Source organism: Arachis ipaensis, chromosome B4 (assembly GCF_059453495.1).
Source record: "Arachis ipaensis isolate K30076 ecotype BB chromosome B4, ASM5945349v1, whole genome shotgun sequence".
In the NCBI taxonomy this organism is placed as follows: domain Eukaryota; kingdom Viridiplantae; phylum Streptophyta; class Magnoliopsida; order Fabales; family Fabaceae; genus Arachis; species Arachis ipaensis.
Window position 1 is genome coordinate 18,103,575 of NC_142439.1, and position 16,701 is coordinate 18,120,275.

General features: G+C 32.5%; 1 protein-coding gene and 1 pseudogene across 6 annotated transcripts; both read right to left on the bottom strand.

Annotated features, from left to right (window-relative positions):
• Positions 1–1,452: 1,452 nt before the first annotated feature.
• On the bottom strand, positions 1,453–2,999 carry LOC107636175 (uncharacterized; annotated as a pseudogene).
• Positions 3,000–5,367: 2,368 nt separating this feature from the next.
• LOC107639035 (uncharacterized) lies at positions 5,368–14,736 on the bottom strand. Of its 6 annotated transcripts, none has more exons than XM_016342448.3 (6): positions 14,313–14,736; positions 10,284–10,367; positions 10,067–10,168; positions 6,234–6,304; positions 6,064–6,126; positions 5,368–5,953 (listed from the first exon to the last, which is right to left on the bottom strand). In XM_016342448.3, exons 2-6 carry the CDS (start codon positions 10,345–10,347, stop codon positions 5,675–5,677), a joined length of 579 nt encoding a protein of 192 aa, XP_016197934.1. In that variant the 5' UTR covers positions 10,348–10,367; positions 14,313–14,736; the 3' UTR covers positions 5,368–5,674. The 6 variants fall into 6 exon arrangements, with proteins under 6 accessions (XP_016197934.1, XP_020976561.1, XP_016197933.1 ...); XM_021120902.2 differs by having other exon boundaries at positions 10,284–10,354; positions 14,313–14,714; XM_016342447.3 differs by lacking the exon at positions 14,313–14,736 and adding an exon at positions 11,329–11,934.
• Positions 14,737–16,701: the final 1,965 nt, after the last annotated feature.

Sequence of the window (16,701 nt, forward strand, 5' to 3'; positions counted from 1 at the left end):
ATCACAAAACATAAATAAGTCTCTTTATGCTTGATGTTGAACACTCCAGTTATTGAGCACTCTAAATATTATATTTGTCTTACTTTAATTTTTTCCCAAATAATTTTACTATGTTAACCACTCATATCATTCTAATTTCATATACTTAACTCATTTATTCTGTTTTTATTACCATACATTTATATCTATGTGATCCACTTCACCCAATTATTATTGTTTGTTATAGTCACACTTTTTCATTCCTTTTTTGCCTTAAAACCATTGATCCCAATATTTTGCACCAAATACTTCATTGCATAAACTTTATTTAATTTCTTAGATTCCATTGCTCCCAATTCATACTTTTCTTTCCATTTAGCTACTTTACTATATCCTTGTTATCAATAAAGATCACAATATCCTCTTTTTTGGCCAATAATTCATCCAATAGAAATTGAACCACTAATTCCATATTTATAATAATAGTTTAACTCTCAGATTTTTTAACAAGATTCTCCTCCATAAAACACTTTATTATACCATGAAAATCTTCAATGTATCCACCAACAACAACATTATTATAGGTAGGAACTTATATTTTAGAGTAAAGTATTCTTTTTGTCCTCAACGTTTGGGGTAAATTCTATTTGTGTCCCTAACGTTTATATCGTCCTATTTGTATCCCTAACGTTTGTAAAAGTGATTCAATGTTATCCTGCCGTCAATTACACATCATGAGGGCTTTAGTTTGAGTTTTAAAAATCTCTTCTTCAAATTATAATACAAATGTCTGTGATAGAATCGATGATCTACTCCGAAAAATAGCTGATCAAAAGTTGAAAATAATTCCTACAACATTTACATAATTCACTTTTCTAGGGACATAATTGAATCTAAACACAAATAGTGGGTATAATATTAAAATCGAACACATCCAAGTGAGATCTAATTGAGAATGAATACATTTAAGTGAGAATAATTGAAAAATATAATCTGATTTGTTAGTATAATTGGTAGTAGGATAACATTGAATCACTTTTATAAACGTTAAAGATACAAATAGGACGATTTAAACGTTAGGGATACAAATAGAATTTACCCCAAAAGTTGGGGATAAAAACGATACTTTACTCTAAATTTAATTAATAGTATTAAATTAGGATGTAGTGTATTTTTATTTGATTAGTGGTTGTTCATGTTGTTTAAAATGGTCATTGTTTACCTAGCACTCATGAAAAATTAATGCCATACCTAACATGAATGAAAAAAAAAATAAAATCTTTGTTTATGTAGCATGCATGGCACACATGCATGTCAATTGTCAAGTAGATCATTAGATGGACAAGCTCAAAAACAGGGGAGCAAGTCAATGGCAAAATCCTTCAATTTAAGTCTATCACCAAAAGGAAAAAGAAAAGAAAACTATCATCTTATCATTTCCACCCTGCTATTTACAAACCCATATGCCATCAACCAAGAAAGTAATCTGTCAGAGCATTATTACTGATTATTCAGAATCCATGACCAGTAGGCAGCTTCCCTCAACTTCACGTTCTTTCCGCTGTTTATAATAATCTAAACCCAGAACTACCATCATTATGATTATCAATATAATAATCCTAAACCCGAAAATACATACTAACAATAATAAAAAAAAACATACTTAGAACGAAATATTCTTTGATCACCGGAAAAAGAGGGAAGAAAAACCATATATACAGTTGCAAAAATGAGCCAAGATCATCAAGAAGGGCCGACACTCTTACTGTCTTCACTCTCTGACAGTTGTTGTAGTTGCTGCTGCTCCTGTTGTTGTAATACTTGTAGTTCTAGTTGTTGTTAGTTGTAATAGTTGTAGTTCTAGTTGTTGTTGTTGCAATACTTGTAGTTGCTGTTGTTGTTGTAATACTTGTAGTTCTAGTTGCTGTTGTTGTTGTAGGGTTAAAGGTAGTGCTTGGTGCTCTGATGGGAGCAGCAACTGGCCCTCAAGAGGGTAGTGATGTTGAGTTGCAAGGATGTAATTTCCCCCTACTCCATGCTGTGGTGGTTGTTGCAATTGTGGATGATAACTTCCACCACTATCAAATGTCCCCAAACCCATACAAGGTGCCATCTCACCTCCTTGACCGCCTGAAGGTGCACCCATGTGGCCAAACACTCCACTTCCACTGACATTACCGCCGTAGGGTGCCGCAGTCGCAACAGGTTCAATCCCAGCAGCAGCATTGTGTCTTAGATACTCCTGTTGCTGTTCTCGGAATGCCACAGCAGCAGCAAGTTGTTGGGCCTCCAACAACTCTTGCAGCCATGGGTCCGGCTGCGGGACAGCACCACCACCACCCAATGACCTATTATGCTGCATAGCTGACTTAAAAAAAGGTTCATCATCTGGGCCGTTCGATAGGCCCAAATGGGCTGAAGACCGTTCGATAGGCCCAAATGGGCTGAAGAGTGTACAACATTTGGATCGTAGGATGGGTCTAAATGGGCTGAATACTGTACAACATTGGAGCCGCAGGGAGGGCCTAAATGGACGGGAGGTGAAGTCAGAGGCTTTTCCTGAGGGTTGAATGGACCTTGAATGGCTGGCGGGTTGATGTAGGCACTAAGTTCTCTCTTGGCGTTTTCGAGGACGGCACGTCTCTGGCGGAGGAGCTGCTGGAGGATGGAGACTTGGAAGGTGCAGCCATAGACCGGGTTGCGGAGGCGTGCCTTCGCCTGGAACGCAAGGGACTTCACCGCATCCTCGCGCTGGGATGGATGTAGCTCGTTGAGGATCTTGCCGACGTTGCTGGCGCCGAAGACGCGGTGGACGCATTCGAAGCGCTCTGGGTCGTTCGCTGGGAAGTACGGTGCGAAAATGCACTCCGGTGTGCACTTCCGACGAAGGAACTTGCATGCCGCGCATGATGTAGGCGTCGATGACATTCTTCTTTCTTTTTTATCCTTTTCTGCGTACTATTCAATTCGATTCTGTTACTATGATTATTTTGTTTCTTGAAATAAAGAATATGATTTGAAATTCAAATGACCTAAATTGATGAACAAAGTTATCGATCAAATCTCATAATTACACGAGTTTGTTGAGAATATCGTCAGGTTAAAACTTAAAAATGATAGTTTTTTACCATTAAAAGCTTAGCACCTCGAGGTGGTCGGAGGAGGCGCCGACGGCAAGGTGCAGGCAATGGGAAGGTTGGCGGGTGCGGCAGCAAACACGGAGACTCTGAGACTGAAAGCGTTACTGGGAGAGGGTGGTTGGAATTGCAACAATAAGAATTCAATCCCCCTGCACAGTGCACACCCTAGTCTTTTTCATAAGAATTCACTCAAGATTCAAGAATGATCTTCTCTTTTAAAGGTTTGAAATAAATAAAAATAAATATTCATTTCAGAATTTTAAATTTTATATTTGTTTTCTTGTAAATAAATCAAATAAGAAGTAATTTGATTTTTAAATGATTTTTACAATAATTATATTTAATATTTGAAATATTAAAATATTTTTATTTATAAATAAATATTCAATAAAAATTGTTTTTTAGAGTAATAGATTTGTAAAAAAATTCACTGATTTAAAAGTAATTTCAAATCAAAAATTAAATTCACATCTATTAATATATTATAATTATTTTATATTATAGGATTGAATTTTAAATAAAAATAAAGTTTTTAACGAAATAAAATTCTTTTTTTTATTCTAAAAAACTTTTTAAACATGCTAAAACTATATATATTTTCTTCGAAGTGACATTCGAAATAGAAAAAATAAAAAATTTGCTTCGTACTAAATTTATTCCATTATATAAAAATCAAATTTTTTTATTTAATTATAAAACTAATGTGGCATATTTTTAACAGTATTTTTTATTTATTTTTTTAATTTATTAAATATAATTTATTATGATAGATTAATTATATCAATTAATTGATTTAATTAGATATTTAAGTCACAAAATTTAATATTATGTATAATTGTATATCATTTAATTAAATATAATAAATACAAATTAATTTAGTTAAAGATTTATTATTTTATAATCTTATATATATATATAAATAAAAATAATTTTTTATTACTTTAAAATTATAAAAATAATTTTTTATTACTTTAAATATTTTAACTTTTTTTTTTACGTATAATTTTATTTTGTATTAACTTTATTTTTTTAATAATAAAATATATTGACGTTATTTTTATTATATAATTGTTTATTTTTTTTATGTATTTTAATGAGTAAAGTATTCTTTTTGTCCCCAACGTTTGGGGTAAATCCTATTTGTATGCCTAACGTTTATATCGTCCTATTTGTATCCCTAATGTTTGTAAAAGTGATTCAATGTTATCCTGCCGTCAATTACACATCATGAGGGCTTTAGTTTGAGTTTTAAAAATCTCTTCTTCAAGTTATAATACAAATGTCTGTGATAGAATCGATGATCCACTCCGAAAAATAGCTGATCAAAAGTTGAAAATAATTCCTACAACATTTACATAATTCACTTTTCTAGGGACATAATTGAATCTAAACACAAATAGTGGGTATAATATTAAAATCGAACACATCCAAGTGAGATCTAATTGAGAATGAATACATTCAAGTGAGAATAATTGAAAAATATAATCTGATTTGTTAGTATAATTGGTAGTAGGATAACATTGAATCACTTTTATAAACGTTAAAGATACAAATAGGACGATTTAAACGTTAGGGACACAAATAGAATTTACCCCAAAAGTTGGGGTATATTTTACATACCCACTAAGATTACTCTCCTATTAACTTTTTTCATCCGTGCTAATTTTAATTCGAGAATGGATCCTCTCAAATTTTTTTTTCAATTATTTGATAAAGTATGATATCTCATCTTACACTTTTTTTTTAATAAAATAAAAAAAAACATATAAAAAAAATTTTAAAAGATAAAAATTACACTTTACCAAATAATTAAAAAAATTTTAAAAATCCATTCATCCTTAATCCATCATCTTTCTTCTCTCTTACTACACCCCCATTAATTTACAAATGTGTTCACATACTGTCAAGTGTCAACTACTATTAGAAATTATTTAAAAAAAATTGTTTAAACATATACAATGAATGTTGTAGTCAACAAACTCCTATAATATTACCATTGCGAATAAATGGAAGAAATAAGTAAAAATAATCCAATTAAAAACAAAAATAAAAAAATTTAACTCAAAAAATTTAAAATATCCGAATTAAAGTTTTATATCTATACAAAAACCAAATTTTTTCTTTATTAAATTATAAAAAAAATATTTTAAAAAATACATCATTCATTAATAATATTAAAGCTTTCATGGTAACTTTAAATTTCGATGGAAATCATGGAAAATGGCTCTAAAAGTTAAAAACACTGAAATTTAGCAAGAGCATATAGAACTCATAAAAACAAATTAATAAGTATTGCTACACCGAAATCCTCTGCCATTAAGGGCATAAATACATGCATAGCTCATTGAGGAGTTACCACTAAATTAACTCATATGGAGGCTGCTATTGTTTGATCTCAAACATAAGCCAAAATCAAACAATATATTCCTACCCTAGATGTAAAAGATGCATTTTGATTCTTGCTGATATCATCTTAGTAAGTACATACAACAATTTACGCCAACTCATGCATCTAGTTCTCATAACCCGTTACCAGTTATCACACACCATCGAGTTCATGAGAGCTCAACTATCCTTGCTCGTTTTTTGGAATTATGATTTCCCTTCCGTTTTTCATCATCAAGAGATGAAAGCTTTCTACCATCATTTCCAGCATCACCACTTCTAATTCCATCATCCTCGTTATCATCTTCAGCACTGCTTTCATCTGAATCTGTGTCTGTGTCTTTGCCATCAGCGGCCAATGAAATCGCAGGCTGACAACTGGAAATTGCTGATTCAGCAGCAGCCACAGCCTCAGGTGTATTAAGATCCGCAACACCAAGCATCAAATCCTTAAAAAGAAAAAGATTGAGCAAAAAAACCAATGCAATAATCAACTATTTGCAGGTCAGTAGCACGAATCATACATAGAAGATATGACATGGATTGAACAATGAATTACCATTTCAATAACTTTGGATTCATTTCCAGTGAGCTCTTCAATATTGTAATTCTCAGGATGATCCTATAAATTTTCAAAACAAAGCAACAAGAAAATAGATAGGAGAACGAAGGGAGAAAATGGTTGTGAAACAAAAAAAATATGGCTTCAATCAGAACTCAAATTTGAACCTTCGCATCAAGTTCCAGCCGCTTATTTGCTTCTGACATCACTCCTAAGAAATCTTTAACCTTCCCTAAAACTGCATCAATACAAAATTAAAAAAAAAAAAAAGGTCATGGTAGGTTAAAAATATTGCAGCTCAATTTTGTGATTCCATCTTAGGGCTATGCTCTACTCAAAGTACTAGTTCAGTGATTACAACTATAATATTCACTTGTACTAAGTATTAACTAGGTAGATTCATTTGAACACCAAATTCAGCAGTGAAATATTGTCAAAAAGAAAATTATTATCATGTATATCAACAATAAAAGCATTCAGTTATCTTCTACTGATAACATCAACAACTACTTAATTAAGAACAAGGGACTAACCCCATACTAAAAATGTAGAACAGTAAAACAACAAAACATGTGAACAAGCAGAGAAAATCTAATCAAGCAAATCACACAGACCAATGAAACAGATTTTGCCATCAAATATTTACGTTCTTATTTCATTGCCATCACTACAAATATAAGATCACAAACTTTGATTTCCCAGCCTAAACTAGTTCACTTCTAAGTTATAACAATAGCTTGGAATATGCAGACAATCCTTTTGGCATTGCACTTGAAAGTGCCAACTAAGAACTCAAATCAAACTAAAATTAAGAATAAGACCACATCAAAGTCAGACACTGATACGAAACGAAGGATAAACAAAAAGATACACACTGAAATTGAATAAAAAAATAAATTGAAATTAAAATAGAAAACAAAAGAATAGGTTGAAATTGAATACAAAGGGAATTACGCTACTTTTTATCCAATTTTTTGATGCAACAACAAAAGGATTCTCTCAACTTAACTTGTCAACACCATAATTTGGGAATTGAATCGAAGGGAATCACTCCATCTTCTATCCAATTTTCCGATGCAACAAGAGAGTAACTCACTTGACCTCACTTGTCCATGTCATGGTTTCAAAACCAAAAAAGTGGTTTTTCACACCTCTAATTTCTCAGTGACGACTACAATAGTTTAGGAAATATTAACAACCTCATATTAGGTTAAAATAAAGAAAACCCTATGCCCACTGACATAAAACCCAATCTACTAACTAAATAAATAAAATTAAAGTACATGAAATTAAATTAAACATTCTAATATTTAAAAAATATAAACTAATAACTACTAAATAATACTTAAACTATTCATGACACAAACTTTTGAAGCACGTAGCAGACACTTATGGGCAACTCTGGCACTTGCAGAGAATAACTATATCCCTATTGAGATCCAAATCCAACTGCAATGCTCATTAACTTATTCACAATTATAAAGTATCATGATTCATCTCACTAGCAGGCAATGTAATTGGGGGTTATGAATGCCATATGCATCAACATGATTGTAAAACTTATAAAAGCAAATCATATCATATTGAGTCCAATTAAGCAATTTGAATGAATAATAAAATATGCTGAGACACTAGAAGCAAACAAGAGTAATGTGTTGAAATATGAAGAGAGATATCATTGTTAGATAGTGGTTAGTAATTTGGACGGTGCATTTATGGAGAGTAGTTGAGAAGGTACTCTAGATTTATCACTCTCCTCTATATATGTTGGCCTTTTCCCTTGTAACGATACATAACAATTCACACAATCAGTAATAATCTCTCTCTTTTCTCTAATTACTCTAATATTTCCAGCTGAGTAACCATGAATCTTAATATAACATCAAAGACATGGTATCCTCCTTGAAAACTGTTGCAGCACTGCTGCCGTCCACCATTGTCAAATCTGGCCAAAGACCACACCCTTGGCTTCTCCTTGTCCAGCAATGCCCAACCTCTCCAACCTTGTCAACAGTGTTGCTCTTTGACAAGCCACGTGTTGCCACATTCAACATATCTCTGACAAACAAGTCAACGACTTCACTTCCACTAGTGCCTGAGGGCACATCAACCACTGTATTCTGCTGCCAACTCCTGCAGCTACTGACACCTCAATGCTCACCTCTTTGTGCTATCTTTGCATATGTGTTTATCTCCTTGATCAAGCCGCTAGTCCACTACAGTATCAAACTTGATTTATCCCTAATGGGTGCCATGACTATTTGAGTATTGATCTCCTGCTTCTAATAGTGCAAGTCTGACCCCTTTGTTGTCTGTGTAACCTCCTCCAGCATCTCCCTATTCTTACTTTTGGTATCTAGTCCTCTTGGCACAATGGTTGCGTTTGTTTATAGGCACGGAACATTGAAGATACAGAGATACAAACTATGTTTGATAGATAAAACATAGACAGAGACAATGTGTGTAGGAACACTAAATTAGTGTATTTTGCGTCCTTTCTGTCAAGGACACAAAAACACTAACAAGAGACAATTTATTTTTCATTTTTTCTTTCAATATTTCTACCAAATTTTCAAAATTATGTTTTTCATCATATTTTTCTTCCTAAATTTTTGTATGGAAAAAATAAGAGTACATTAGACTTTTATATTTTGTTCTAGTTTATCACCAAACAAAATACAAGAACATTAATCTTTGTGACTCTGTCCATTGTGTCTTATTCTCAATGTTCTGTCTTATCTTGTTCTGTTCTCAGAACCAAACGCAGCCAAAGTGATGAATATTGGGTTGTGTTTTCCTTCCAACCTCCCATTGTGAACCATACCCACGGTAATATTTGTCATTCACAGTCTTTGCCAGTTATATGCTATTTATGGCCTCTTTGAAAGACAATGACTGCTCAACCAAGTCGCTTTCCTAGGTTCTTTACCTCCTTACCGGCCCAAGCAGTTCCGGATAGTCCCAGCAAGTCCCCAACAGTCCCAGCTACCCCCTGCACAACTCCAGAAGTCGCAACAGACCCCTGCACATCTTCAGCAGTTCTTGCTGGCCCTGACATGTTTCCAGCAGATACAGATGGCCTTTCTTTAGTCTTCATATTATATTTCCACGAGTATTATTGTAAAAAGCTTAGAGCTTAGTAACTTTAGCTTGAGGGGGAGTCTTAGACAAGAAGTTTATCCTTAAATATCTCATAATATCAAATAATATCTTCTATAGGTTATTTATGTTCTAAGCTTGATAAATATTATCTATATGCTCAAGCTTGTGGGGAAGTGATGAAAGGAAAAGGAGAGGGCAAGAGTCAAAACAGAGAGGATGCGAGGATAAGAGTTTGTTAGTTCACAGCTGTCAAATAAACATGATGATAGAGCAAAGTAATAAATTTCAGAGCAATTGACACAATTAGTAATAATCTTTCTCTCATTTGTCTAGTTACTCTAATATTTCCAGCTGAATAACCAGGAATAACATAATCAAATTCAAAATCTAGAAAAGATAAAGCATTCACAATCTCAGAACAATATCATCTGATTCCATACTGCACAATGTTTCAAAAGAAAATTTCTTTAGGGTAGAATATGGACTAATCTCAACTACTAATCAAAAGGTCGCATAGATCTACCAATCATTCACTTTTACTCAATTATATGATTTACTAACAATGAAAGATAACTATTATCAAATTATTAAACAATTAAAACTACCAATAATCAAATATTTCATTGAGATCTTTAATTATTTCTACCTTCAATAATAATAATAGTAGATAATAATCATGGCTAACAATCTAAACACCCCCACTAAGAAAACTACTAATTAAATTCAAAACCCAACATGAATAATTAAATACTTAAATAAATAAATACGACAAGAATAATAACAGCCAAGTGTTATTAAACAAAAATGAACTTAATTATTAGCATAGGTCCTACTTCCACCATAAATAAATGAATAAAATTAAAAAATATAAGAACTTGGGATGAATTTGAAACAGTACGTTGGCTTTTGGGAATAGAAGTAAGAGGAGTGCCATTAGGGGGAAGTATCTTAGTTTGAGTGCATTGTTCTCTTTTGCCGTTACAAACAAGAAGTGTGGATTCTGCATAAAAGTGAAAAAAATTTAAAAAAAATCAAACTTCAACAATACGATATCTAAAGCAAAATATATATAAAATAAATAAAAATGAAAAAAGAAAAGGGAGAAAAAAATAGACCTAAGGATGAGAGGGGTGTGGCCTTGTGCTCCAAGTGAAGAAGCTCCTTGCTCCTTTCTGCCATGGAGACTCTGGCAGTTATGACTTGTGAGCAAAACAAAGGTTCATGGTGAGACAAACACAAAGAGAATAAGGAAAAGAGTAAAACCAACATGGTCCCCACCCCATCCCCCATTTTGCATAACTTCCCAGTCCCCACACCATACCCTTGACGAGTGACGGGTACCAATTCCTCGCCCAATACCCGGATCAGAGTGGATATCTATGGATTTTCAAAGAAAATTTAAAAAAAAGGGACTTAAATATTCTTCAACCATATTACAAGCATAATCTTCATTGTCGTCAAGACTTAAATCGAAATAAACATTGTCTTTATCCATAATTCAAACAAAGTTTAAATAGTAATAAGCAGAGTTTCAGAAGACAAATTGTCATACCTGAGAAATAGACAAATTCATGTCAAAAAGTACACAATCTACCCTTAACTAGTCTAATACAACATAATGCATATGCTAAAAAATAACAATCAAACTAAACCTAGCTGCCAACAGTTTATAAAAAGGTTAAGTATACTTTTTGTCCTGAAGTTTGTCAAAACTTTCAAAAATAATACTAAATTTTATTTTGTTTCAATTTTGTCTAAAAGTTTTCAATTTGCATCAAATTACCCCAACAGCTAAATTTTCAAGAAATTTATGACCAATTTAGCAATAATGTTTGACAATTAGGGGCCAGTTGCTTGTGTGAAAAGGTTACTTAAGAAATTGTTGCTGAATTAATCCTAAATTTCTTAAAAGATTAGCTTCCTGGTACATTTCATGCAAATCAAAAACTAGTAGGAGAAAATTGAAATAAAATAAAAGTTAAGGATATTTTCAACCTTTTGACATACTTCAAGACAAAAATATACTTGACCCTTAAAAAAACATCTAACCTAAACCAAAATCACTGCTAAACTTGTATCAAAAAGACCCAACCTAAACCTAAAATCACATTATATCATCAAAAAAAAGAAAAAAGAGCAGAGGTAATGACAACGGCCTACCTGCTGGCTGCAGATGGACCGTAAATTGGCCACGGAAAGGGAGGGGCAACGCAGTGGGACCGTGACGGACTGACGGCGACAGAGGGAGGCACGGCTAGTCGGCAAGACGCAGAGGCTCAGAGGAAGAGGCGAGGCCACAAACCGAGTGGTGAGAGGCGATGTCGAGGGACAGTGGAGACGAGGCAGTGGCGGCGAGGCAGAGACGCAGAGTGAGTGTGAGTGGATGAGAGAGTAAGGTTGCGAGAACTGAACCGGTCAAGTGACGGGTTCAAAGGTTTGTCCAACAGTGGCAAAAAGACGCTGGCGGCAGCGACGCGGGCAAGCGGGAAGAGACGCTTGCAGCAGCCAAAGGGGGAGAGACGGGAGCCGCGACGCAAGAGGTGAACGGCGTAGGAGATGTGGAGAACAGAGAAACAATGCCGGCGGGGGTGCCTCTGCTGGAGTTGGAAGAGAGAAAAGGGGAAGGAAGGGGAGAAGAGGAAGGCGGCGGCAGCGGGGGTTAATGATTTAGGGTGATTTTTAACCTTTAAACATGTAAGCTTGAAAAGACAAGTTGTTCTCTCACGATTCAAAATTGGTGAATTTTAAGGTACCTCTTATTCTGGTATCTAAATTGTTGAAGTTACTTTTATAAATAAAAAATAAAATGTATAAAATAAAGATAAAATATTTAAAATTTATTAAATATTATGTTTGTTTGGGTCTCATTATTTTGATAAAAAAATATTATTTTAATAAAAAAAGTTTTTTTTTATTTTTTAGTATACTTGACAAATTTCTAGTAATAAAAAAAAATTAGAAAAATAAAAAAAATATCTTTTTTGAGAAATTGTAATTTACATTTTTTTTAAAAAAGATCTTTTTTTCTTAAAAAATTGTTATACCCAAACATAATTGATAGATAAAAAAAATCTTTTTGCATCATTTTGGGGATGGGACCTTGGAGGCTTTTCTCATTTATATAATGATTTTTTTTCTCGTAGATTTCCCTTCTTTTCTAATGCGTTTCGGATATAAAAATCATTTATTGCTCTATGGATACCTAGGTTAAATTGAATCCATGAACTCAATCCGGCTATTCCTTTTTTTATTCTTCCAAATCAAATCCCCTAAGTCATGAATGGTTAATTGTCTTATGACTCATAAATTTACTCATAAATCTGATAGAAATTTTTTTTTAACAACTTTTCAAGAGAAAAATGATACCTTTTCTCATTCGCGCTACCAGCGGAGCCCGGGCACACTCCGTTCCTTTGATCAAAGAATAATATTCTTTGAATATTTTTGTGAAATTGAAAAAATAAATAAAAAAAATGTTTTCAAAATTCTTCTAATTTTTATGTCTAGGAAACTGGCTTATTTAGTACTTTCTATTTTTTATTACTTTTCTATTTGAAATGAGATACCCAAACATAAAATTATTTTTACTTTTTCATAAGATCTTTTAAAAAAGATAACCCGAAAGAAGCTCACCTAAACAAGCCCATTATCTATTTACTTTTGTTAGTAAGTTAGACATAATGTTATAGACAACATAACATTTACCTTTAAAATTATTTAATCGGTCAATTCAATTAAAATAGGTTCAGAAAATCGGACCGGTCATCAAATCGCTTTAGTTACTGGTTCACTGGTTTATTGGTCTAACCAGTCCAACCGGTGGTTCAACCGAATAAATCGTTTTAGAATAGAATAATAAATAAATTATAAAGTGCTTTATACAGGTAAGCTTATTAGAAATATGCAAAACTCTAAAAACATGAGAAAGTACCAGTTGAAAGCTTCTAATTACAATTGTTACCAAATATATATGTCCTTTATGTAAGGTTAAATTTGAATGGAAAAGCATCTTATGTGCAATACATCATAGAGGTCACATTCAATAATTTTATTGACTTGAAGCTCATTAAAAAAACAAATAAAAATTAAAACTCCTTGATTCTTTGGCAACCAAATGATTGAAAAGATAAGTGAACATAGACCAAATGTGCAGGGGTTGAGCACTTTCAGAAATTAGCAATACTCAACATCTAAAACAGAGAGAACAATTGTACAAAAATAGATATTAACAGTTTATAATTTGTGGGAATTAACTTAATATTCTATAGTTTCTTTCTTCTCCTTTTAGTTTCTTTTTTTCAATGGAAACAAGATTTAACAACAAAAATTCAATAATAAAAATTCCATCATTCATTTTAATCAATTCAAAACAAGATACAACTTAGCTAAATTTAACTAAAAAATTTAATAAATAAATTCAGTTCAATACAACAGAGAAGACTTAATCATTCAGATAAAAGCTCATGCTTTAGTATCATTTTAACATAAATTAACAAAGAATTATCAAAGTTTAAGCATAATTTTTTTCAATACAGCATAAAAAAACAATCAAACAGAGTACAGCCCAGCAGTAGCAGCAGAGTTAATCATTCAACAATAGCATTAACCATGTTCTTAACCTAAAGCAGGAGCCAAACACAATGAAAATTAACAGCATGTTCTTAACCACAACACAAGACCATATCTGCCTACAGCATTCAGCCATTCAACACAACACAATTCTGCCTACAATCAGATAACCCCAATCATAAACATCATTACCAAATTAAATAAAAAATCAACCAAAAATCACCTTGCAGATCAAAAACTCAATCTCTTGAACTCAATAATTACATCAGTTATCCAACTAAATAATTTCATCACAGTTATCATAAACTGATTTCAAAGCCTAGAAGCAGTAAGCAAAACCAATCAACAAAGCACTGACTGAGTATTCTGTTCTGATTCTGTGACTGGGAAGCAACAAATTCAAGTTACAGCAACAAATTCAACAAATTCAACAAATCCAAGTAAAGTCCCGATTTACAGCAACATTTAGATTAGCAACAAGGCAAATTTGATTAGCAATTCAGCAACATGCAAAAATACAGGGAGAAGGGAAATCTGAAAAGAGAGAACAGGGAAGCGATGGTGCAGGGACTCACCAACGATCGACGGCGAGTCGGAGACCACCCCACGGAAGGCGACGAAGCAAGAGACAACCCCACGAGTTGCTTCTGCCGCCGGCGACGAGACAGACGAACCACGAGATGCCAGTGACTGAGACGAGACTCGAGTGAGGCTGGGAGGCAGAATCGAGCAGAGACAACCACGGACGACGAGCAGCAACCAACACGCACAGCTCGAGCACTCACTGGCGGAGGGAGGCGCGAGCAGCCGAGCACAGAGGAGAACGGCGAGATGCGAGCACCCGACGTGGAGGATCCGGCGAGAGGCCCGAGAGCACGAAGACGGAAGTACTTGAGTGCGATGGACGGCGGCAGCAGTCTCTCACTCCGACAGACGGCGACAACTATTGGTGGAGACTAGGGTTTGCTTTCTTGGGTGGAGGCTAGGGTTTGATGAAGGAAGGAGTTGGAGAAGGGGGGAATGGGGGATAACGCGCAACTTTTTCCCTTTCAAGGAAGGAAACGAGGTCGTTTTCTGTGAACCGGCCTGGTTCCGGTCAACCGACCTGCCAGTAACCGGCCGGTTCAGCGGTTTCTTAAGCAATTTTTTATTTTACGGTTTTGCACGTTGGATCGGATCGTTTTCTTTGTCAGTTTCCGGTTGAATCGGTTCGATCGACCGGTCCAATCTGATTTTTAAAACATTTAATATTTTTGACGAATATGAGAGGAAGTAACTTCTGTGCTTTCAAAGTACATACAAAGGTCTTTTATTTAGTCACAAAAAAAAAGTCTTTTATTTAAATAAAATAAAAAATTATAATCTTCAACCATTCACAAAAATAAAATAGTTGCTTCAACGTGAAAGATATACAATTTTGCAACACCCTAATGTTTTTGTAATTAAATTTTTCGTGTGAGATGGTTGAAAATAGAGCATAGTTGTTAGAATTCAAGTGGTGATAAAATATTTAAATCCATCAAATTATTGGGTCATTAAATTATTGGTTCAATTGGTGATTGAACCAGTTAACCCAATCCAATATAAATAAAAAATATAAAATAATCAAAAATTTAAAATTAAAATTTAAAATACATATCTTTATCATTAACATTTTAAGAATAATTAAATTATTTTAAATTAATATAAAACAGAAAAATAAATATTTTATTATTTTTACTCTATCATAAATATTTTTATTTTATTTTTATATTAAAATAATTATTATTTTTAAATTTTAATAATTTATTAATTAGTTTATATCTATTATATACTACAAATATTTATTAAAAAAATAATATTAATAGATATTATATAATTATAAAAAAATAAATAAATTTATAATTAAAATTAAAATAAATTAAATAAAAATAAATTATTTGATAAAAAATATCTATATATATTATAATTTGTATATATATTATCAAAAAGCATGATAGCATAATGATTGTAGATGGTGCTTCTTTCTTTGAGAGGAGGGAGGAAATTCATTACTTTGTAACAAGGGCACTCAAGTTCCAGATTTAGCTTAAACTAATAATAAATGAGAACTTTTACTTTAATGTTCCGTGTAAATATCCCGCGTAAGGAAATATTATTTGAAGATTGTTCATCCTAACTTACTCAAAAAAATAAAATACTTTATTCTATAAACTTTATTTAATTTCTTAGATTCTATTGCTCCCAAGACGTATTTTTCTTTTTATTTAGCCCCTTTACTATACTTTTATTAATAAAGATCACAATATCCTCTTTTTTGCCTGATTATTCTTCCAATAGAAATTGAATCACTAATTCCATATTTGTAATAATAGCTTTACTTTCAGATTTTTCAAAAAGATTTTTTTTCATAAAACATTTTATTATACTATAGAAATCTTCAATATATTTACCAACAATAACATTATTATAGGTAGGAACCTATATTTTACATACTCACTAAGACTACTCCCCTATTAACTTTCTCCATCCTTACTAATTTTAATTCAAAAATAAATTTCCTCAATTTTTTTCAATTGTTTAGTAAAGTATAATCTCTCATCTTACACTCTTTAAATAAGATAAAAAAAATGTAAAAACAAATATTAAAAAATGAAAAATATACTTTATCAAATAATTAAAAAAATTAAAAAGTTCCATTCCTCCTTAATCCATCATCTTTTTTCTCTTTTACTACACCCCCATTAATTTACAAATGCCTTCACATACTGTCAACTACTATTAGAATGAGTTAATATTATTTCATTGTTAATTTTATCAAAAATTACTAAAAAAAATGTTTAAACATACGCAATGAATGTTGTAGTCAACAAACTACTATAATATTACCATTGTGAATAAATTGAAGAAATCAGTAAAAAAATCAAATTAAAAATAAAAATAAAAAAATTAACTCATAAAAAATTTAAAATATCCGAATTAAAG